The sequence below is a fragment of the Lithobates pipiens genome, unplaced genomic scaffold (assembly GCF_037356315.1).
Source record: "Lithobates pipiens isolate NorthernLeopardFrog02 unplaced genomic scaffold, aLitPip1_a1.2 Scaffold_16, whole genome shotgun sequence".
NCBI classification, from domain to species: Eukaryota; Metazoa; Chordata; class Amphibia; order Anura; family Ranidae; genus Lithobates; species Lithobates pipiens.
Window position 1 is genome coordinate 430078461 of NW_027507748.1, and position 24625 is coordinate 430103085.

At 41.6% G+C, this 24625-nt stretch overlaps 1 protein-coding gene across 2 annotated transcripts in view; it reads left to right on the forward strand.

The window, feature by feature from the left end:
* The first annotated feature begins 1286 nt into the window (after nucleotides 1-1286).
* The window catches only part of PRRG1 (proline rich and Gla domain 1), a 68109-nt gene continuing 44770 nt past the window's right edge, over nucleotides 1287-24625 (forward strand). Inside the window, exons 1-3 of one of the 2 annotated variants that reach the window (XM_077482578.1) lie at nucleotides 1287-1445; nucleotides 4648-4670; nucleotides 8345-8389. In XM_077482578.1, coding sequence (XP_077338704.1) covers nucleotides 8380-8389 — 10 coding nt within the window. In that variant the 5' untranslated portion in view covers nucleotides 1287-1445; nucleotides 4648-4670; nucleotides 8345-8379. The remainder of the gene's footprint in view (nucleotides 1446-4647; nucleotides 4671-8344; nucleotides 8390-24625) is intronic. The other variant, XM_077482577.1, reaches the window with a different exon arrangement.

Genomic DNA, 24625 nt, shown 5'->3' on the forward strand with positions numbered 1-24625 from the left:
CTCATCAGTGTCACCTCATCAGTGCCGCCTCATCAGTACACATCAGTGCCCATCAGTGCAGCCTATCAGTGACCACCAGTGCCGCCTCATCAGTGAAGCAGAAAAAATACCTGTTTACAAGATTGTATAACAAACTATGAACAAGTTTTTTTTACTTTCTAAAAAAAAAATTTTTTTTAATTTTATTTTTTATTTCAGTCTTTATTCATTTATTTAGCAAAAAAGGAAAACACCCAGCAGTGACTAACTACCACCAAAAGAAAGCTCTATTTGTGTGAAAATAAATTATAAAACGGTCCTTTGAGTACAGTGTTGTATGACCGCACAATTGTCATTCAAAGTGTGACAGCACCAAAAGCTGAAAAATGGCCTGGGCAGGAAGTGGGTACAAGTGGCTGGTATTAAAGTGGTTAACAGGCTCCTCCTCGTGTGCTGTGCCTGGGAAGTGCACTACCCAAGTTCTGGGCATTTGGGAACCCAGGAAATGTGATGGAGCCGCCTGTATACTCATGCTGGCCATACACTATACGAAAAATCGGCCGAACCCATTTTTGATAAACGAATATTCAGCCATGACTGCTAACGATAGCGATATATAACGATAGCGATATATAACGATAGCGATATATAACGATAGCGATATATAACGATAGCGATATATAGCGATAGCAATATATAACGATAGCGATAAACAAACGAAGGACAAGTTTGGAAATTTTCTGCCGAACGAACGATAAATTGAAAGGTTAATGTGTTTCCCGTCCGAACTGTCTGCACTAGGTATATGTAAAAAAAAAATGAACAAAAAATCATTATGTCCGCTGAACGATTTATCGGTCATTACATGATGGCACTTCAGCGGACATAATGATTTTTGTTCTTTTTTTTTTTTACATATACCCAGTGCAGACAATTCCGGACGGGAAACACATTAACCTTTCAATTTATCGTTAGTTCGGCAGAAAATTTCCAAACTTGTCCTTCGTTTTTTTGGCTCAAAAACGTCCCAAAAATTATCGATTTTCTGCCCATTAACTGGCCGAAAAAGAATGAACTGTCTAAATGACCACATTTCGGCCGATTTTTCGTATAGTGTATGGCCAGCATAACAAAGGAAACCTAAAAGTGCTCATTGCAGCTGAAAGAATACAGCTGTGAAGTGTACTCCAACTACAAGTAACCCTTTCCATTCTCCCACCGGCAGGGTATAGTGTTTGTGTTGAATAAAGTTTCTGTGGATTGAAGAGTGGTGGATACCGCAGGGGGTGCTGGGAGTGGTAGTTCCGGCTCTCTCTCTCCTCCCAGCATCACTCATTGCCTGGCTGGGATTCAGTTTATGGACTGAGCAACGGCAGTGAGAGGAGGTGACATCCCGAGCTGAACTCTATAGCGGGAGATCCGGGGCTGAGTAGGGAGCAGAGGGCGGCACTACTCCCTACTGATCGGTAAGATGGGTCCTGTATGTGGGGGTAATAGAGTGGTATGTGTGATTACTATGGGATGGAGAGGAGTTGTAGGGATCATTGGTGTGGCTCTACACAAGACCCCCTCCCATTACTACACACATCCTAGAAAACAACATGGGAGAGATGATGGATCTGGGATGGATGGATAGGGATGGATGGGAGGGAGTATTAGTCATGTAGTCCTGTGATGATGATGATGACCCATAAGGGTGGATGGATATTATCCCAGAACTGGACACAACTAGCTGAGTACAGGATTTGTCAGATTACTAATGGGTCATGTGACCAGTGCCTGCTATTCATATGAATGGGCAGGAAGGATGACATCTTAGTCCTAATTGTATGTTTGCTTTACATTCAGTGTGTAAACATTGATTGCCACCCACAACACTCACTTCATTAATGGGCAGTGGTAAGAATGGCACCTTGTGTTACTACAGCCTGGGTTTGGATGTACTGCTTGTCTGACCATCAGAATATCGTACAAAAAATAGCGATTGTACGACAATCTAATCGTTCGTACACCGATTTTGTCATACGAGACCAGATCGTACAAATTTTTTCTTTTTTTTTTTTTTTTTTTTTCTTTTTTTTTTTTAATCAGTACACGTTTTATCTGAAAATACAATACTTCGCTTCCGAGTTGTTGTTCTGTCGTACGAGAATTTTCGTACTTTAGTAACCCATTCGATATGGAGTCTAGCATGCAAAAATAGTGTGTGTGTGTTTTTTTTTTTTTTTGTTTCCCCCCCCCCCATGCTAGTCTTGTATCGAAAATGAAGTGGTTGCTAAAGTATGAAAATTCTCATACGACAGAATAAAAATTCGGAAGTGATGTATTGTATTTTCGGATGAGAACTGTACTTATTAAACAAAAAACATACGATCTGGTATTTGTACGAGGGGGAAAAAAATGTTCGTGTTTGTCCTTTCGGAAAATTTTCAGAGGACAGCTGGTTACTAACGTCCAGATTATCATACGAAAGATTCAAAATCTTTTTTTTTTTTTTTTATTTTTTTTTTTTTTTTGTACAATATTCTGATCTAGTGTACATTCCTCAAGGGGCTGTCCTCATAGTTCCAGGGTGAAGACCACTTGGCAGAGACACTAGTATAACATCAATGATCTTTTTAGCTATCTGTAAGAGGTTTTTATTTCCACTAACCACCACTGACCTCCAGTGTAAAGTGGGATGTTCTCCCCACTGACCACCAACGTAAGGGGGTATTCTTTTAACTGACCACCAGTTTAGGGGTCATTGTTTTCACAAATATTGCTGGGTCAGCAGGGCCGAGATTCAAACTATGTATGGGCAGGCTGATTGTACCCCAAGTTGGTCGATTAACATGGGTACAACCAGCCTGTAGGATTTATTTATTTATGTGATTGTTGCCAGTGGCTATAGCTGCTACCAATAATGACTGTATTCTTCCGGCAGGGAAGGCTCCCTGTATCTTGTCGCTGACCACCAGTGTAAGGCGTACAGTCGTATGCTGGCCATACACTATACAAAAAATCGGCTGAACCCATTTCCAAAAACGAACATTCGGCAGTGAGAGCAAACGATAGTGTCATCATGTAATGACCGATTAAATCGCTCAGTGGGCATAAATTAACCAATTTTTTTTTTTTTTGGTTGTTATTTAGATATACCTAGTACAAACAGTTTGGATGGGAAATACATAAATTGAAAGGTAATCGTTTGGCAGAAAATTTTCAAACTTGTCCTTCATTTTTTCAACTCAAAAACATCCCAACGATTATTTATTTTGTGCCCGTTAAATGGCAGAAAAACAAACAAACTGACCAAATGATCGCATTTCAGCCGTTTTTTCTTATAGCGTTTGGCCAGCATTATCATTGACCGCCAGTGTACGGGCCATTTTGCCCTGCTACAAAACAACAAAAAAGTGCACACGTAAAACCTGTTGCCCTTTCCCTTTAAATCCTTATGAACCAACAAAAGTGTAATTGATAACAAAATACATTAGTTATCATTATATTACATATAGGGCTTTTACTGAATAAAATTGTCGTGTTCGATCCCTTTTTTTTTTTTTTTTTTATCGATTAATTTTGATTAATTATAACGCACATACAGATCCAACTACTTTTAGCTGATCTTGCATTGCAGCTCTGCATTAGTCAGTGGTAAATGCAGTATACACTATATACAATCATCTGACACTAGTTAGTTTCCACAATCCATGACTTACCTTCACAGTTCACACAAATACGTTTTAAATTCAAACTGTAGCACTGACGTAAGTAACTTATTTATTTTTTTCCACAGTAGCATGACAATCCCTCTACCTCTGGTCTAACTAATCACTCTCACCTTATGGCATGGACCCCTGTGCAAACAGGTGGTCATGCAAGCGGGTATCAAAAGGGTTAACACGGACCATAAACTTCTCTCACGTCTTCTTAGATGTCAGCAAGGACGCCAGGTCATGGGTAGAAAGAAAAGATCTAAGTGCTCACCGCTCAAGTATAACATTAAGACCCCTTTCACACCAGGGCGTTTTGCAGGCGCTATAACGTTAGAAATAGCGCCTGCAATCCGCCCTAAAGAAGCTGCACCATTGTGTGCAGTGTGAAAGCCCTAATGGGCTTTCACACTACAGCGGTGCGCTGGCAGGACGTCAGAAAAGTCCTGCCAGCAGCTTCTTTGGAGCGGTGAAGGAGCGGTGTGTTTACCGCTCCTCCACCGCTGCTCCCCATTGAAATCAATGGGGCAGCGCTGTAATGCTGCCGGCAAAACGCCACTATTGCGGCGTATTGCCAGCAGAGTTAACCCTTTCATGGCCGCTAGCGGGGGGTAAAGACTTCCCTTTAAGGCTCGGGTTACACTGCCACGACTTGGGATCCAACTTGGATCCCAAGTTGCGTGACGTGAAATCCCATGTTGGTCAATGAGAGCTGTTTTTAATTGGCACTACTGATGTCGCTCTGGCTTTAGAAAAGGTTCTCGTACTACTTCAAGATAACTTCTATTCTATACTTATATTAAAGTAGTACTCAAGTTGCCAGGAAGTCACCCGGCAAAGTCGCAGCAGTGTGAGCTGAGCCTAAACCAGAAATGTTAGATGGACATAACATGCCCCTGTGGTAGTGTACTGATAATTTGTGTTGACTGAAGTTCTTGTTCTAATATTTTATCTCTTATTTCCCCTGCAGGGTATGAGTACTCCCTCATACAGGTAGGATACTATACATTAATCTAATCGTAGTGAATATATATATATATATATATATATATATATATATATATATATATATATATATATAATTTCTATCTCTCCTTATTTGAGGGACAGTATTTGTTTTGTTTTTTCTATGCTGGCCAGGGATGCCATGGATGTCTTAGCGCCTATAGAGGTGTCACCACCCAGTCTGGCCAAAATTACATAGAGCAGGGAGCAGCGAAGTTATGTTTCTTAGTTTATCGTTTTGAAGTGATGCTACTTGCAGTATCACACAAGTGAGTACGCCCCTCATATTTTATTATATATTTTCATGTGACAACACTGAAGAAATTACACTTTATTGCAATGTAAAGGAGTGAGTGTACAGCTTGTATAACAATGTACATTTGCTGTCCCCTCAAAATAACTCAACACACAGCCATTAATGTCTAAACCACTGGCAACAAAAGTGAAAATGTCCAAAATGGACATATCCAATTTGGAAAATGTCCAAATTGGGCCCAATTAACCATTTTCCCTCCCTGGTGTCATGTGACTCATTAGTGTTGCAAGGTCTCAGGTGTGAATGGGGAGCAGGTGTGTAAAATTTGGTGTTATCACTCTCTTACTGGTCACTGGAAGTTCAACATGGCACCTCATGGCATAGAACTCTGAGTATCTAAACATTCCTTGTAATAGGAATAGTGCGTAACAGGTCCTTTTTTATGAAGAGATGTGGGGTCTATAAGACCCCACATCTCTCCTCCAGGCTGGAAAGACTGAGATAAAAAAAAAAAATTAACGATCTTTCTTTCCAGCCGAGTCCTCTGCATTGTTTACTTTCGCTGGACGTTTTGTGATATCAACGTCGTGCCCGGGCCTCGGAAGGTCATAGATATGTCTGGGGACCATCTGGTCACAGGAAATCTCTATGATCAATGTGCTGCAGCAAATTCCAGTGATCTACTGCTGTAAGGAGAGACCGGACAGCGTTACCCAAAGCTGTGTACTGACGGGGTGCCGTAATGTCAATATACTAAACCTAATGGGGAAGCACTGTGTTTACATTTGCTTATACAGTGTTTTAATTGGAAGCAGTCTGTAGAAGCATGGTTAGCCATCTTCAGCTGCTGGGCCTAGCTCTGGACCCCGGCTGATGGTGACAGCTGGTGGTTACATTGCTAATGCCATCATAAGCCCACAGGAGTCAAAGCGTGGTTTTAAAAACCATGACTGGTACTCGTTTGTTAAGGTATATTTTGTGGCTAGAAGGCATGTGTGCAGTTTTCTGCAAAAAAGACTTGTGTATGATCTAATCATTCCATTTTGGAACATGCCTGTTGTAAAGCAGGATATGACCACACTCCATTTGCTGCGGTGTGTAAAGCTTTTTGTTCTCCTGCTTGCTTTTCAATAATGGGCCTAAAGGAGCTACAGTCTGTGCTCTTAGTGTACTGTAAATGGTTTCTATATATCATTCATTTTCTGACTAAGCATATCTCATGGTAGTATAGGTAGTCCCTGGGTTACAAACACAAACAAGAAGGTTCTGTGGGTTCAATTTGTATGCAAGTTGGAACAGGTACGCAGGTTTTTTTATTTATTTTTTATTCCTGGACGTAATAGGGGAAGGTTTAACACTCCTGTAACCTTTTTGTTTTGCGGTCTGCCCCTTTTCAGAAGATTTCACGTCGCTTCCTGTCCCTGGATTTTGAAAATTTTGAGTTGTCATGGGGAAAAAAAAATTGGTGATACCTTTTTCCCCATAACTCTTACCGGAGTGCATTTCCTTTCCCATGGGTAGATTTCCTCTCACTTCCTGTTTTCTTCCTCAGTTTGTAAGTAGGAGTCGGATGTTTATAACTCAGGGACTGTCTGTATGTCTGCTTTTAATAGAACACAGGATTCTGGGTTAAAGACATGGCTCCACTTATACTACCAGCACAGTTTCAGTAAAATAAAATTGTCTGGAGCTTCCTCCGCTTAGTGACACTGGCAAAAGGGGGTGAAAGGGTTAACTCTAGGGGCAATCAGGGGGTTAAACCTTTATTGGGGGGTGGTAGGGGGCTACCCTGGACCGAACACTAACTGCCCTGACAGTTTTTACTTTTACAACTGACACTAAATGCAGTGATCAGAAAATAAATGATCACTGCAATCAGTGACCCTGTGACTGGGAGTGGGGGTGGGGGGTTGATCGGGGGGGGGGGGGGAGTTGTGTGCCTACATGTTAGTGTAGTGTTGGTGCACACTTACTTTCACTCTTCTCCTCGTAGTCCGGTCAAAAAGACCGCCCAGAGGAGAATGACATCACTTCCTCCCTGCCTATACACAGCGGGGAAGCCGAGAGGGGATGGCCAGAAACCAACGGCCATCCCCCTCATCCCGGATCACTCCTGAAGCGAAATGGACCGCTGCATTCAGCGGGAGGGGGTCTGATCGGACCCCCCACCCGCTGGAAGGCAAGCACGTACATGTACGTGCTTGTGCCTGTACAGGCCATTCTGATGACGTACAATGGCATGCGGCGGTCCTTAAGTGGTTAAAGAAAAATTAGCTAAGGGGGTACCACATCCATATATAGACTTTAAAAAAAAAAAGTATAGGACCATTGGAGCGGACTTTAACGGTACCAGAAAAGGAACATTACATAATCTTATAAAATATAATTTATTACAAACATATTACTTTTATTTTGTAAATCTCTTTTCTTACAAAAAAATAAAAAATGAGCTCTCATTGATATAACCACATAGTGTATGTACAACATATTAGATCCCTGTTGCTGCTAGGTCAGAGAGGTCGATGTTTCTCTTTATGCTTCCTCAGGACCTTCATTACTTGACTGTAAGCAGAGGGATTCTGTATGGTAGACAAAGGAGGGAAACATCATGTTTCAGTAACGTATATAAAATGCAGCAAAACATTTAATATCGTCCCCATATATAATATGGAGAACAGTGTGATACAAGTGCCACATGTCAGAGGACACTCATACATGTAACATGCAATGTGCTGTCCAAGGGCGTCTGGATTAGTGATAGCCTCCCAAGATCAATCAGCTAATCTAAATGCCCCCCTTCCATGAAAAGGACAAAGGAAAATCCGCCTACAGAAAATAAGCATAGTAACTTCCAGTCAGCAGTAATACACTACTTACTGGGTGGAAGAATCCCCAGGATAAGGGTTAATAACCAGTATGTCGTGTTTTATCAATCTGGCTAGTTATCCAACCAACTCCTATATAAAAATTATAACAAACATAAAATGAACGGTATGTCAGATGTAACATATTCTATCTAACGTGATCCCAATGGTTAGATAGAATGTTACATCTGACATACCGTTCATTTTATGTTTGTTATACTTTTTATTTTATATGTTCTATTTCTTATTGTAAACTGAAATATGTGACTAGTACAGCAGAACCTGGAAATATGAGTGCTGCTTTACTGACATACATATTGTGAGTAACATGCTGTGATATCCTTCTTGGAAGGAAGTGATGTTCAATGAAGGGAAGTTGCCTTTGTTTAGGCTGTTTTTGCTAGTGCTTTATAAGAAACCATTCTTCTAGAAACGTTTCTGGTCTTTGCTAAGCAAAAATTATTTTCTTTTAAATTGACAACAAACATGAATTTACAGGGTGAATGCAAATATTAAGCAGGGTTTTTTTTATTTTTTTTCAGGCTTTTTGCTCTACAGTTGCTGAATTAGTGGAACTATGGACAGTGGTAAGTAATACATAATTGGCAAATGTCTTTGTTGCAGTGCTTTAGGCCTCATTCACTGTGTCTAGTTATATAATATATTATTTTTTTTTTTAAACTTTGTTTTTTATTGCTATCACAAAAAATGTAAACATCATTTGTCATGACAATAATGCATGACAGGTCCTCTTTATGGAGACATTTGGCGTCAATAATACCCCACGTTTCCTACAATGAAAAGCATCAGATCAGGGAAAAAAAAGGCCTTGTTTACATTGGCCCGTGAACCTCGCTCCAGGACGCCTAGGTCCTAGAGATGAGCGGAGGCCATCTTTCCTCTGCTATTCTTTATGGGCATTCACCGCAACCATTGGATTCCTTTCCTGGGTTTCCTGATGGGCCAGGTAAGCCAGAGAACCATCAAAAAGCGTGGGAGGGGGTGTACTCTTGCTGCAGGCATGACGTATTTTCCCAGTTATGCAGTTCTCAACTGTTACGCCTCCCATTTTAATTTTCCTGTGTTTTAGATGTTCCTGCTTTAAAGTGTGCAAAAAAAATAGGTCTGTACTTCACAGATTACTCCTATGAAAAGCTAAATACAGGTGTGCTAGTGTGAATGAAACCTTAAGGCCCCTTTCACATGGGCGAATCTGCTAGCTCAGCGGGAGATCACTCAGTTGGTCCCTGCTAAGCAGGCGGAGGACAGGCCCATCTCTGCTCACTGTAGCTGTTTTTAGCGGATCTTATCGGATGGCAGGCGGTTGTCAGTGGACACATCTCTGCTGACATCCGCCAGCCCATACAAGTCAATGGGTGGCTCTGACAGGTCTGTCTCTGCACAGTATGCAGAGAAACACCTGTCGCCCGCCTGCTCAGCAAGGATTTTATATTGTAGGCCTGTAATTCTTGGGAATAACACACTTAAATCTGTCCAAACAAGAGTCTAGTAGATGTCACGGGTATGATAAAGCTTGAAATGCGAAATCTTAAACTATAATATAATAAACTATAACTAATAATAAAATGTATTCAATGATGTAATCAAAAAAGTTGCAGAATTGTCGCTGTCATCACTTTCAGTGTTTGATGACGAATTTCCCCACAAATCACTATCGCTCAATTCTGAAAGTGTTCTAATTCATCGCTGTTTTCTGGCTGGTCTAAAATTGCCTTTGAGGGGACGCTTTTTGGTAGCTGTGGACAGTTTCAAGTTTCCAGGCAGAAAGAACAGTATATATAATATAAAACTGCATGCAGGGCACTGGACAAGGCACTAGGGAAAAAAGGGAGGTGAAATTATTTGATACAGTACACTGTAATCTTACAGCTTAAATTACTATATGTGTCTTTGTTTTCTGAATTTGACGCCAGGCTCTGTCCCTGTGTGTCGCGAAGTTCGCAGGGAATGGAGCCTGGCACAACGATTAGTCGGACGGAGGACACAGCGGGGAGACATCGCAGGATCCTGGGGACAAGGTAAGTAACTTTCCCAGGATACTGCGATGCAATCCTGAATGTGGCTCGGGGGGTTACCGCTTTTGGTAATGAAAATTCCCCCCCCGAGCCACACTCGGGATTTACGCACATTGACATTGGCTTTCATGCACAGACATTGCACCCTGTGTTGTCGTCATTGCTTTTTCTCTTCTGCCCTGTTCACACCACAATGTTGTTAAGTAAATTTTTTACCACTTAGAAAACTTCATACAGGTTGCAGATTCATGCGCAGAAAAAAAAAAGCACTTGGTGCTAGTGTTGTGGTGTGAACGGGGCACATTGCGGATCACGTGCAGAAAAACTCCTGTCTCTGCACATAGTGTGAACAAGTTCTTAAACCCCTGCATGAGTAAGCCTTTGTTTTTTCTGATTCATCGAATAAACGTGTAGGAAGCCTTAAAATGCACTTTGGCCTGTAAACGAAGTCCTTGAGAACCTCCTACTAATCCTTGCAATGTTTATTTGATGCAAATATGTTTGTGCTACGATCTATTCTGAGAACAAATATTCAGCCACATGATCCAGCTGCAGAATTCTGTGAGCGATTGCAGTGCTTTTCACTCTCTTGGGGGAGCTACTGCAACAAAAACAAGTGGGCGCAAAAGATGGCTGCAGTGTGTGTGGGTGGTATTGCCCATATGTAGGCAATATTTCCGACATTTCAAGGTTAAAGGATAACCCAACCAAATTTCCTTTGACTTGGAGCATAATGGTGTTTTCTACGTTTTCTTGTCTGAATTAACAAGATTGAAACCCTGCATCCTATAGCCTTTTGGGGGTCTGTTTCCATCCCTCTGATATGAAAAAAAGACAGAAATGTACTCCACTGTTATCACCATAGAAGGATTTACCACCCTGCATCAATGAATTTGGGTTTATGGGGGGGGGGGGGGGGGGGGGACTTTAATGTGTCAAGCATGTTTTGACAATGAAACTTATAACCCTCCCTTACGCTGTCCAAAATAAAAAAAAATAAAAATACATATTTTGCGTTTAGTTCTACTTTAACTACTTCCCGCCTGCATGATGTCCTCGGGTTGAAGCGGTTGTACCGGAATGATGCCTACACCTACAGTATTAAATAAAAAAAGGAACATGTCCTACTTTTTGTTGACTGGACTGCACTGGTGTGAACGAGGGCCATTGGAATAGATGAAAAATACAGTGCATACATTTAGATTTATGCAAGCAAATAGGCAATTTTATTTATTTTTTGTAATTATGCCTTGACACACGTTAAATCCGCGTTCCAACCATTGCTGCATTTTATTAAAAGTACAATCCTGGTTTCATTTGAAAAGTCCTTTCAAGTGTTTTGGATTGCGGTTTCCTTCAACACACTATAGTCGTGTGTTATCCACAATGCATCATTAAAGCAAATGAATTACTACAGGTAAAACGACATCATAAGATAACATGGGTACAGCTTTGACTGGTATTAGCTGGTAGTGTCATGGGCAAAAATGAGGCTCTTTCAGGGATCAAAAAAAGAATTGTCCTTTTTCTGTTTGTGGGCTTAATGCAGAGAAAAGCCTTTCTTGCTGAGTGAGCTGCGTCTTTGCTCTAGGCTACTTCAAAACACATCAGAGTCTATGCTGGAAATCCGTCTGTTCTGATATCATAAGACTGGGAAGCATAGGGAATCTGTGAGGGTTTTCAAGTTCTTTTTAGTCTACTCTTTGCCTTTTATGTATAGGCTGATGACATACTGTATTGATATATTCCATATTAACTTGACTACTATGTGTTTATTCACACATCAGTTAACCCACCAGCATATGTGGGGACTGTCGGAAGAAACCCTGCTTGGAATATCACCATATTCAAACTTGTAATGGTAAAGTGGTTTAACTGCCAAAGGATTTTGAATTCTCTACAGCCAGTTGTGTGACCAAGCCACTCCTGCCAGGCACTCAGTCTTCTCTGTATTAGTGGCACTGAGCCCATGATGAAAACACAGATCAGCTTGCTTCCCTTGTTCCTTCCTTGTCCGCACATGTGCGGTACAGCAGAGCTCGACACTCTAAAGCTGGCCATACATGGATTGATTGGATCCATGTATGGGCAGGCTGGTTGTACACAAGTCAATCAATGAACTTGTGTACAACCAGCCTGCTAGGTTTTTCCCAAATAGTGCCGCTGGCTATAGGCTACAACATTGATCCTTGTATTCTGACAGCGAGGAAGTCTCCCCATTGTCAGAATACAATAGCTCAGGAGGAAGGAGTCCCCAATCCACCTCGAGTGTGTAGTTTGTGAATCCTCTCATTTATGAGATTCAAAAAGAGTCCTGTATATCCAGCCCAAGTACTGGCTATCCCTTTCCCAGTTTAAGTGCTGCTGTGTGAGAGATTACTGAATTTCTCATCAGAGAATGCAGGGGTGCATTCCAAGACGTCTGTTTGGACAAAACATGTTGGGTGGGGTGGAAATACTGCAGCGACCATCTTGTGTGTTTTTTTTTTTTTCTGCTGGCCTCTCTGTGTTAGATCTTTTAAATTGGAAATCCTATTATTCTGGTACGTGCTTGCTACACTTGGAGACCTGTCATGGGCACTTTTGCACATTAAATTGTGTTTTATTTTAACAAATATAGTTTGCCGTTGTTGGCACTTATATTTTATTGTTGTTTTGGGATTGGTATAAACCAAGCAAGTTTTATGAGCGCGCCTGTTTCCCAGTACTTCTCTTTTAGGTCTTGTATTTGGATCATTAGCGTGCTGCATTTTTAGCATTTATATTTTTCCCAAATAACAGTTTTTATTTTTATACACTTTGACATAGTTTGGTGCAGTGCATTACAGATATGCATAAGTAGTACAAAGCTGTCTGTACGTTATTTTTGCGTCTATTTTAGTTATCAATAGTGCATATTCACTTGCTTTAGTAATTAAAGGAGTTGCTAGGGGACTCGTAGCAGTGGAAGAAAGAGGTGGAAGAAGAGGATAAGAGGTTGTCATACTGGTTCATCCTACCTGTTTAGGTGGGTCCTCCCGAAAGTTCCACAGCTCCCAGACCATATTATGGGCTTCCAGTCTATCCATTACTCTGGCAGTAATTTTTTCCATCAACTCCACGTCCTTAACAGCAAGCCGCTGTGAGGACGTGGCGTACCAGTTTCTTATGGGGTACAGGAATTTTAAATGGGGACAAGCCCAGTAGAAAAAACTTTGGGGTCAATGGGATTGGGCACCCCCCCCCCCCCCCCAAGACGGGACAGTAATTGTTGGACCGAGGTCCAATAAGGGACAATCGGTGGGCAGTTCCAGTATATGTGAAGGAGGGTGCCCCTATCCCCCAAACCTCACCAGCAGCGATCTGAGCTAGTTGGATAGATGGCGTGTAGCACATCTGGGGTCATATACCAAAAGTACAAGATTTTATAAATATTTTCTTTGTATAGTGTACAAAGCGAGCTCTTTGCTGCCTGCGACCAGACTCTCTGCCATTGTTCCGTGGGGATCCCCTCGCCTAAAATCTTTTCCCGTTTAGCCATGTATGCGTGTTGGCAGCCGGGCTCCGAGGGATATGCGTTCAGTAGTTTATATATATATGTATGTATGTATGTATGTATGTGATTATATATATCAGAAATAGATCCCTTCTGAGCGGAGCCCGCTAGAACCAGTCTCTCAAAGGAGGTTGGAGGGGAAAATTGCAAGTTAGGTGCAATGGACAAGGCAGTGGCAAATCTGGAGATACCCATAGAACTCTTGGCATGGCAGGTCGTATTTGGTCTGCAGTTCGGCAAATGGCAATAATTTGCGGGACCGAAGGTCTACTAGGTTCCCAAAGTGGAAAAGGTTTCACAAGGACATTCGGTGGGTAAAACTGTCTGGCACTTTGGAGTTGCAGAGAAATGAGGTCAGGAGTAAGCTACTGGAGGTCAGTTTATGTTTTTGGGTAGGGTCATAGGGCCAAGCATGCGGTCAGGTTCTACCTCTACATTTGCGTTCCATAACAGGTTGTTAGGGTGTACTGGGGCAAGCCATATTTTTTTCAATTTCCGTCCACTTATTGTAGGAATATTGAGTGAACCAGGAGGCTATTGCCCTAAAGCCCCATACACACTATCAGATTTTCTACTTATTTTTTTTTTTTCCATCAGATTTACCAAAACCATATAATATGAGGTCAAACCTTAGGGGTTTCAATGTGTATGCAATCAGGCAGGCCCTTGTACTACATGGTTTTGGTAAACCTGAAGGAAAAAATCAGCAGACAATCTAATAGTGTGTGTGGAGCTTTAGTTGAGCTGCCTGGTAGTATTTAATAAGGTTAGGGTATGCCAGGCCTCCATCCAAACATGCTGCCATTAGTACCGACCACGGGACTCTGTCTTTTATAGTTCCATGTGTATTGGAGTAGGTCCGTTTGGAGCTTTTTTTTTTTTAGGTGTCCATAGGGTATTGGGATTGGAAGGGTTTGGAACAGGTACAGTAATTTCGGAAGTACTGTCATCTTTATGGATGCTATCTGCCTCAGTAAGGAAATATGGTGTTTTTTCCATTGTAGTAAAAAGGCTCTTATGGAGCAATATGGGGGGGGGGGGGGGATTTTCCTGATACAGAGTGTGAAATTTCAGGGGAAAGATAAATCCCTAGGTATTTTAGTGCCTTGTGTTTCCAGCTGTATGGGAAGTTGGCTGTCAAGTGAGCTATCTCTGCCTCCAGTATGTTTACTGCAAGGGACCTCTGATTTCGAAATGTGAATTTTGAATCCGGAGAGTGCCCCATATTTGTCAAGTTCTGCATGCAGGTTTGGAAGGGAGATTCTAGGTTGGGTCAGTGTTGGGATTATATCGTCTGCGAATAATGAGATTTTAAACTCCATTCCTCTGACCGAAATGCCCTTTATGTTCGGGTTTCCACGAATTGTGGCCTCCAGGGCCTCTACACAGAGTGCAAAGAGCAAGGGGGACAGTGGGCATCCTTGTCTAGTGCCATTGGTTACTGAGAACTGTGGGGAGATTGTGAATGGTGTTTTTACTTGGGAGGAGGGGGTGGAGTATAAGTGATGGTTTGCTTGCAAGAATGGGCCCGAAGCCCGACATGACGCAATGTGGCGAACAGGAAGGGCAGCCAAGGGGGTCAAAGGCCTTCTTGGCATCCAAGCTAAGAAATGGGGAGTGCATGCCCTCCCTATTCGCCACCTCCACAAGGTCTATTTTTCTTGTATTATCTCCCGCCTGCCGAAAAGGGACAAGGCCCACCTGGTCTTTGTGGATAAGGGAAGGGAGGACTGTATTCAGTCGAAGGCAGAGTAGTTTGGTAAAAAATCTTCAGGTCCGAGTTTAAGAGAGCTATAGGTCTATAATTGGCACACAGGGAAGGGTCCTTGTCTTGTTTGGGTATAACCGTGATGAAAGAACGTTGCATGTCCGGTGGAATGGGGGTGTCGCGCAAGAAGGCGTTGAACAGTTTGCACATGTGGGGGAGAAATGCCTTATAGTATTTGTAGGGTAGACCGTCTGGTCCTGGAGCTTTACGGGCAGGAAGAGATTTGATTGTATGCTCTAGTTCTTCTACCAGCTATTTTGTCAGGATAGGACACCATGGATCCCGGTGGGCCTCTAATCTGGTGTGGTGTTGCTATGTGAGCATTGTCTCTTAGCTTCTTGGCCAAAAGGGAGTGTGCCTTTATTGCCTTTGTCATAGTAGTATATTTGTTTTAATTTAATCAAGGCTTTTTCCACCCTTCCAATGGTTAAGTCGTCCAGTGTTGCGCGAAGGGTGGAGATTTTTTTTTAAAAAGGGCCAGTGAGGCCAGTGAGCCTCTCTGTTTGCTCTTTCAGGGATTGTGCATTTTCTTTTCATGGTGGTGGCTAGGGCAAGACAGTTGCCCTTCATTTCCGCCTCATGGTCTTCCCACAGTGTGGGGAGGGTCGTGTCAAGCGTGTCATTTTCCACAAAGTATTGTTTCATTGTGGTGTCTAATTCTATCTTTGAGGGTAAGTGCTGGTGAAGGAACGTGTTAAGGCGCCAGTTATAAGGTCTACGGTGGGGAGTGGCCAGGCCCAATGTTAGCAGTATAGGGGCATGATCCGACCAAGAAATCGGGAGTATTTGCGCCGTATGGGTCGGTCTTGGAGCTGGGTTGTTGACAAGATAGTCTATCCGGGTGTGTGACTGACTGGGGGGGGGGGGGACAACCAGTAAAAGGTGTACTGTCGGTCGTCAGGATGAAGGACCCGCCAGGCATCAAAGAGCATAGCGTCTGGTTAGCTGTCGGAACAGCTTTGAGTCTGAGTGTGCGAGCCGATAGATGCGCGAACACCCCTGAAAGAAATCTGATCTGTCTGACGTTTGGGGTGTAAATCGCACAGAATGTAACCTCCTGTGTGTGCCACGTACCTCTGAGGATCACAATATGGCTGCGGGGATTGCTGTCGTCATCTGAGCATGTAAAGGGGGATCCTTGTTTTTATAAATATGGCTACCTCCGCCCTTTTATGAGTCCCCGAGGCGAGGTAGGTTTGGGGGTAGTGTTTGGAGGCAAACGCATAACGCAGGAATCGTGTGTTTTTTTTTTTTTTATTGTTTTAAAGCATATCTAATCCCACAAACACAAGTTTTAGTATTGCAGACTCTTGGTCCTTAGATTTGGGTTGCTGCATTTATTTACCTTTTTTCACACTTTTATTTCTTGTAACCTTCTTGTCCTGCCATTAACGCCCTTCCTGTCCTGGGGTAACAACCATACTGAGAGTTTTCACCTAGGACAGGGAGTGTGTTTGGAGTAGGTAATGTCTCTCTCTAACAGGAGCAGGTGTTGTTTTGAAGTCCATGGAGATAGCAGGAAACGGTGTTAACTGATAACATTCCAGAAAAGGGAACAAACAAGAAAAATGTATTTAAGTTTTACATACTTTTAAGTCACTGAACAAGTGATTTATTTTTAACGGTACTTTTATCTGTTCTGCTTAAAAGGATGCACTCCATTTTTATACATTTTCCTGTGCTGTGTGGGAGGGGGAAGATGAGTTTGAAGCCCATTCTGCACTTTTTGATAATGTGTGCTTGACGGAGCTGCTGAATGTAAAGTTGTGACCTTTTTGAGCTTTGTTATGCTTTAACAGTCTATTGTTTTTTACATCTTTTACAAAAAGCTCAGGTTTGAAAATGTTTCCAAACTAGTGTGTGTGTGTCTCTATCTCTCTCCACCTCTCAGGCCGATAGCTGATATTGTGCCGATATTCCATACATTAATTTTTTTTATTTACATTGTCCTTTTTTATTTATTTATTTTTTATCAGTTATTGCTGCTGTCAAGAAATGTAAAGGGTAGTGACGGGTACTCTTTATGGAGAGATTGGGGGTCTATAAGACCCCAAACCCCTCCTCTGCACTTGAACGTAGTTAAAACGTCCAAGGTAGGCCTTTTTGAATACTTTGTTTTTTAAAACTGGCTCCTTTTAAGATGCCAGTAATCCGGGAAGTGATGTCATGACATTGCTTCCAGGTTACTAGATCTGAGACCTGAATGAAGCACCAGCAGTTGTCCAGTAGGATGACCTACCTGAACATGTTTAATTAACCACTTTCAGACCGGACTATTTTGCTGGTTTAAGACCAGACCACTTTTTGTGATTCGGCACTGCGTCGATTTAACTGACAATTGCGCGGTCATGCGACGTGGCTCCCAAACAAAATTGACATCATCACCCCCCCCCCCCCCCCCCCCCACAGAGCTTTCTTTTGGTGGTATTTGATCACCCCTACGGTTTTTATTTTTTGCGCTATAAACAAAAAAGAGCAACAATTAAAATTTTTTTTATATATATATATATATATATATATATATATATATATATATATATATATATATATATATATATATATATATATATATATTATGTCCTCAGTTTAGGCCGATATGTATTCTTCTACATATTTTTGCCAAAAAAATTGCAATAAGCATTTGGCTTGCGCAAAAGTTATAGCGTCTACAAAATGGGGGATAGCCTTATGGAATTTTTATTGATAATTCTTTTTCTTTTTTTACTAGTAATGGCGGCGATCAGCGATTATTTTTTTTTTTTCATCGTTTGCGACATTATGGCGGACACGTCATACAATTTTGACACATTTTTGGGACCATTGCCATTAATGCAGCGATCAATGCTAAAAAAAATTGCATTGATTACTGTAAAAATGTCACTGGCAGTGAAGGGGTTAACCACTAGGTGGCGATGTACGGGTTAAGTGTGTCCTAGAGAGTGATTCTAACTGGGGGGGCTGCGTGTGGCACATCGCTGATCACCGCTCCCGATTACTTGGAGAGCTGATCAGTGTCACTAGGCAGAACGGGGAGATGCTTGTTTACATTAGCCTCTCCCTGTTCTTTCTCCACGTGAGACAATCGCTGGTATCCCCGCGGACATCAGATCCGCAGGACCCGCGATTTGCGGCCACAGAGCTTCCAGTGGGCACGCCCGCAAGCCTCCTTTTAAAGGGCAATGTACAGGTACGTTAATCAGCCTGTACGTGCCCTACTGCCACAGTATACCTGCGTGAGGCGGACGGGAAGCGGTTAAGACTTTTTTCGGGGTTGATGGAACACCTCTTTTTAAGGAGAAATTTGGTTATGTTTTAAAACCATACAAAACTGCCAGAGTTGTGTCATTCTTATATGTATAACATAATGAAGGTTTCATGAGAGAGATGTTTTATTTACCAAGGAAGCATACAGTATGTGCTTGCTGTCAGCTGCCTCATTTGGCCTCTTTCCTCACAGAAAAGTCCCTGACTCGTGTAATAAGTCAGCCAACATAGACTTATTATATTTGTTCTGAGGTCAGAGGCCGGGAATTTGTGAAAACAATGATGGAACAAGCATTCTTATACCATGACCTGCTCATATCCACCTATTGTAAGAAATGAGAACAAAACACTGGGCCTCTAATTGAGTTCTGTGCAAAATATACTTCATTTTAACTAGTGGGAGTTTTAGGCCTCATACACAATCTTGCTGCCTATCCTTCTGGCAGCAGTGTTTTGGCAGGGAAAAAAAAATGCCTGATGCTTGTAAAAAGTGTTTCTAAAGTTTTTACAAGCTTTTAGGTGCATTTACTGGTGTCAGGCGCTTGGGCGTTTTTATTATTCTGGCCAATTTAAAAGACTTCTTTATTCTGGTTATTGAAATGAATAAACATTCAAGTGTTAAATGTGCCTAATGTTCAGGCACGTTTTAGATGCCTTTGGCAGGAAAAAAAAAACTCTGCTGTTCCTGGACGCACTGGCAGCAAATTTTTACTTTGGCCTCCAAAAGCTTCTGGCTGCTAAATGCCTATATGTGGCTAACATGCAGGGTAGTGTAGTGGCAAGAAAATATAAAGACACCCCTAGAAGCAGCTGCTAAATTGTCCAGTGTGCATGAGGCTTTAGGAAAAATTGCCTTTTGGAAAACGTGTTTGTATGAGACTTTGCCTTATGTGAATACGTGAATTCCTTTTTAGGACCCATTCACAACAGGTGTGTTGGGCTGCCTTGCTCAATGCAGTCTAAACACAGACAAGCCTGGCAAAATGCCTTGTGCCCTGCAATGCCAGTTGTCATGTCAGTTTGTGCTAAAAAAAAAAAAAAAAAGTATTAATGCAGTACTATAAACAGCGTAATACCTTTTCTCATCAGCAGTGTGACTTCTATCGTGGTCTGGTTAAAGCTTGTAGAATTCACTTTCCCTCTCCTCCTGAATGTCCTATGAGGCTGCATGACCCCTGACCCTCTGTCTGGACAGTACTGATTGGTCCTGTGCTGATCACATGCACCCTCCCCAGAAAAATATAACCCTCTAGCAATACACATCAAACTGAGCATGTGCAAAATGACTCCAAAGGCTCTCTGGGGACAGTGCAAGAAGGGTAGGATGAGAAGACAGAATCGAACAGCCTTTTTACACAATGTGGATTATTAACCCATCAGGTTCCACAGTGAGTATAACCAGCATTCTTTACTGCATTTACAAACTGATTTTGCTGTTGTGGGTTTAGTAATGCTTTAATAAGTTTGCTGGTATGCCTATCCCAGCAGTGTGATGGTGCATGCTGCTGGTGTGAATAGGGCTCTTAAAGTGTATGTAAACCTTTTAGCACTTCTGCCTAGCAGCACTAGGATCGTAGGTTCGAATCCCAAACCACTGCACTACCTGTACGGAGTTTGCATGTTCTCGCTGTGCCTGCATGGGCTTCCTCCGGGTACTCCAGTTTCCTTCCACACTCCAAAGACATGCTGGTAGGTAAATTGGCCCTAGTATATGTATGTGAGTTACTGACCTTTTTAGATTGTAAGCTCTTTGAGGGCAGGGATTGATGTAAATGTATAATATGTCAAGTGCTGCATAATTTGACAGCGCTATAGAAGTTTTATTTACAACCTTTTGATCTATTGAATATTTCATTTGAAAGCATTTTTTTTTTATAACTGTTTGATAGGTGTATAATAAGAAATCTGGGAACCTGAGAAATGTATGCTATCCTTATGCCCAGTTATCTCTGTGGACTACAACACACCTTCCACTATGACATAAACAGTAGTAGTTCTAGGGTTACAATAGTACTCCTCTCTACAAATAGTGCAGTGAGTGAACCTTGTCACCCTGTCTTATCAAGTGACTCGAAGGCAGAGAAAAAAAAAACAAATGCAGCCACCATATCCAAACACTGGTAAGCTGCAATATAATAAAATGTTAGATACACATTAAAAGCAGACATGCCATGAATACAAATGCAGGCACAGCTCACTCGATCAGTTTAAATAAAAAAAAAAAATGCCTTTTTGTTTTATTTATTTTTTATCTGAAATAAGTAAGCATTTGTCCTCTGCTCTAGAAAATGTAGCAGATAAACGATTTAACCTGACAATGGCAGCCTGTAAATAGAATTGTGTGCTGGCTTTGTATGCTGGCACACAAACTGCTGTATCACCCTCTGCTGATGTGATGTGATAAGCCCCAGGGATCTGTCTCCCAGAGCAAATGTGATTCATGAGCTAAAGGGCTTGTGAAAAACACGTGCCTGCACTGAATGGCGGTCTTGTCGTGACCACCTCTGGGACACTTGTGGAGTGTGCTGTACAAATCCCTCTTTCAGACTTTGCTATAGTGTTTCTCCTTTTTTTTAAATTCAGCATTGCGTGCAACAAACCACTAGTAGATAAGCAGAAAGCATGGTCGCAAATGTGACGGAAATCGTGTATGTAATATGTAAATTAAGTTTAAAAAAAAGAAAAAAGGCATTGCATTTTTTTTATTTTATTTAAGGTTTTATTTTTCCCAAAAAAAAAATTTTTTTTTTTCTTATCTGCTAAACAGTACAAACTGCATTAAGGCCCTCTGTAATACAGACAGATGATGCACATAACCAATAGGAGGAACAAAAAAGTGAAGGACGAGACGAATGGGGGCAAGTTTACCCAGTATACAATAGCATATCAAGAACTGTATAATCTAGAGCAAAACAAAATAGGCAGGTTTTACATGCACAAAGTAGCGGTATGCTAAGCTTGGAAACTAATTAAACTGCAAGTAAACCCAAAATCGATTTTTCAGTATGTTGTAGTGTCGGGTCTCGCTGTATACAGTTTTCTTTAAAGGGGAGGGCCAGCTTAAAAAAATCTAAATATAAAAATACCATATTGGCGTATAGCACGCGCCGATGTATAACACGCACCCCAAGTTTAGGAGGGAAGTTTAAAGGAAAAAAAACTTACATTTTAAATGCCCATCACTGCAGCCTTGCACTGTCCCCCTTCCCAAAAATTGCAGCATGGTTTAGTTTTAAATTTACCGCCGCCATCGAGATCTTCGGCTCCTCCCGCCACCAGCGACATAGGCCAAGCCGAGTGTACTCGGCTCCGCTCGCAGTAACGCCCCTTGGCCCGGCTCCTATGATGGACGCAACTCCAGGCCAATGGCGGGACGTAAAGGCTAGGAGGCGGGACTGGGCGTGTCTGCGAGTGGAGCCAAGTACACGGTACTCGGCTCGGTAAATGTTGGGGGGGCTCCAGACAGCGCAGGTCAGTGGGGGATCAGTGTATAACACGCACCCACGATTTTCCCCAGATTTTAAGGGGGGAAAAAGTGGGTGTTCTACGCCGATAAATACGGTATATATATCAATTTTTTAATTTTTTTCATACACACACCTGTAGAGCATTGCAGCCATTGTCATAGTTGAAATCTCTGGCTTATGCAGAATGCATCTGTCTGCTCCTATCTGGTATGGGCAGGCAGTTACACAATGACGGGTAAAATCGATGAGCTACCTACAGTGCTCATTAAGCATCCTGGTGATAGTTCATAAAGGACTACAAGCCATCGGCCACAAAGGTTGTTGGTACTTGTAGTTCATTCACAGATCTCTGTGAATGAATGATGCGGTGTGTGGACAGAGCCCTGCACACACGTTGTTTTCACATTCTGACCGTGGGTGTGTGGAGAAGAGCCCTGGCCCACTGTTGCAGTGAGGGAGGATCAGCAAGAGGCTGCTTGAGTGGGAACATTTTGCATGTTCCTCCCATTTTTAGGGTGGAAAATGTAACACTTTCCCAAAGGTGAACTTTTTAGCCTTTAACGGTTTCTAAGGCAATGACCTGAAAGAAGTATGCAGATTAGAAGTTAATAATTCTGAGTTGTGAAACTGCATGTTTGTTCCTGGTCTGACTCCAAAGTATTTTATACTGAGCCACACAACTGGAGGATTCTATGGATGATCTATGGGTATTCCAGTAGAAAAACGTAAAACTGTTTAAAATCTAATTTTTAGCCTTGGCAGCTACTCCATTGACCCAAATCTGTAGACTGGAACATCCTTCGGTCTGCAGTTCCGGAGACCAGTGCACACTTCATTTTAGGGAACATTGCATTACTTAGAAATGATTTCAAAGCTGTTTTCACACAGGAGGATGCCCATCCAGACTTGTCCTTTGAATGTGCCCTTAAGATTTCCTGATTTAGCAGATAAGTAATGTGATGCTTTCTGAAATAGCCTGTCTCAAGAAATTGGAGTGTAATACTTCTGCAAAGCTACCAAGGGCATTTTGCTTTCAACAATTTACATGCAAAGCAGTTATATATAGATTAGCTTCTTTTATAATCGAGGTTCGCACAATGCTTTTGTGTGTGTGATGTGAGTTAAAATGCTATAAAGGCTACGAGCTGAAGTATCGTTAGTGTTACTAAACCCAGGACCCTGCATTCACTATAACTGGTCTCCCACAATACACAGAACATGAAAATGCAATTATTTCAGTAAATATAAACTGCTAAATACCTTTTTTCTATATTTGACAGTATATAGCAGTCTTGTGACTACTACCAGTGTCTGGTTAACCCTTTTATGACTAAGCCCATTTCTAACATTTGGTGTTTACAAGTTTAAAATCCGTATTTTTGCTAGAAAAATTATATATATATATATATATATATATATATATATATATATAATATATATATATAATTAATAGAGAAAATTGAGTACTGTCTGTGATACTTTTTTTTTTTATTTGCACTAACATACAATTTTTCAGGACAAGCTTTCGGGGTATGTCCCCTTCTTCAAGGTCCAAGCAGAACTGATTTACAAATTTTTAAGCAGAATAAAAAAACACATACAAATCAATGGCAATAAAGATAGCAGAAGAGTTAGTGAGATAAGACAGAGGGAGAGCTATGGAGGAGGGGGGGGGGGGGGGGGGGGTTGCTAGTCACAGAGGGGGTTGTAAAACTTTAGTATAATGAGTAAGGAAGCCTATATCTAAATTCAGGCCATTATTTTTTTAGTGTCAAAAAGAATTATCATTCTTAGTTCAAAGGTTTTCCTTTCCTGGATAGTTCTGAAATTCCCTTTTTAAGAACTAAAACATTGAGGTCTTCTATAGTGTGGTCCGGTTGTGAGAAGTGATGTCCCACAGGTGTACATAAACTGTCTTCTTTATGTCCCTTGATGGTATGTCTGTGTAAATTCATCCTCGTTTGCAACTTCTGTCCTGTTTCACCAACATAAGATCCTTTGCTGCACCTTTTGCATTGGATGAGGTACACAACATTGCTGGAGGTACAGTTGTAAGATCCCATGATATTGAAGGTCCCGTTTGTGTGTGTGTGTGACACTTTTGGATAGATTGATCTGGTTGCATAGTTTGCATTGTTTTTTATTGCAGGGTTTGCTTCCATTATTTGTGACTTCATAATCAGAGTGAAGTTTCCTGCTGATTAGTTTGTGTCTGAGGTTGGGTGGCTGTCTGAAAGCCAATAATGGGGGTTGTTGGAATATTCCTTTCAGAGTGTCATCCTCTGTTATAATGGGTTGTAAATCTTTGATTATCTTTTTGATCCCTTCTAGTGCTGGGTTGTAATGTGGTGACTAGAGGTACTCGGTTATTTTTTTTTTTTTTTTTTTTTTTTTTTTTTCTGTGTATTGGTATTGAGGAGATTTTTCCCTTTGGGTTTTCAAGGCTGTGTTTATGCTGTTGTTGATGGTTTTCTCTTTGTAACCTTTCTTGTGGAAGGAGTCTGCCAGTGTTCTGAGATGTTTATCTCTGTCTTCTGGGTCTGAACAAATTCGGTGGTATCTGATGGCCTGGCTGTGTATGATGGCCCGTTTAGTGTGTTGCGGGTGAAAACGAACTGTGAAGATAGCTGCATCGGTCAGTCGGTTTTCTGTATATCGACGTGTGAAGCTTGTGATCCCTGATGTATACTGTAGTGTCTAGGAAGTTGACATGTGTGTTTGAATAAACCATTTTTAGTTTAATAGATGGGTGA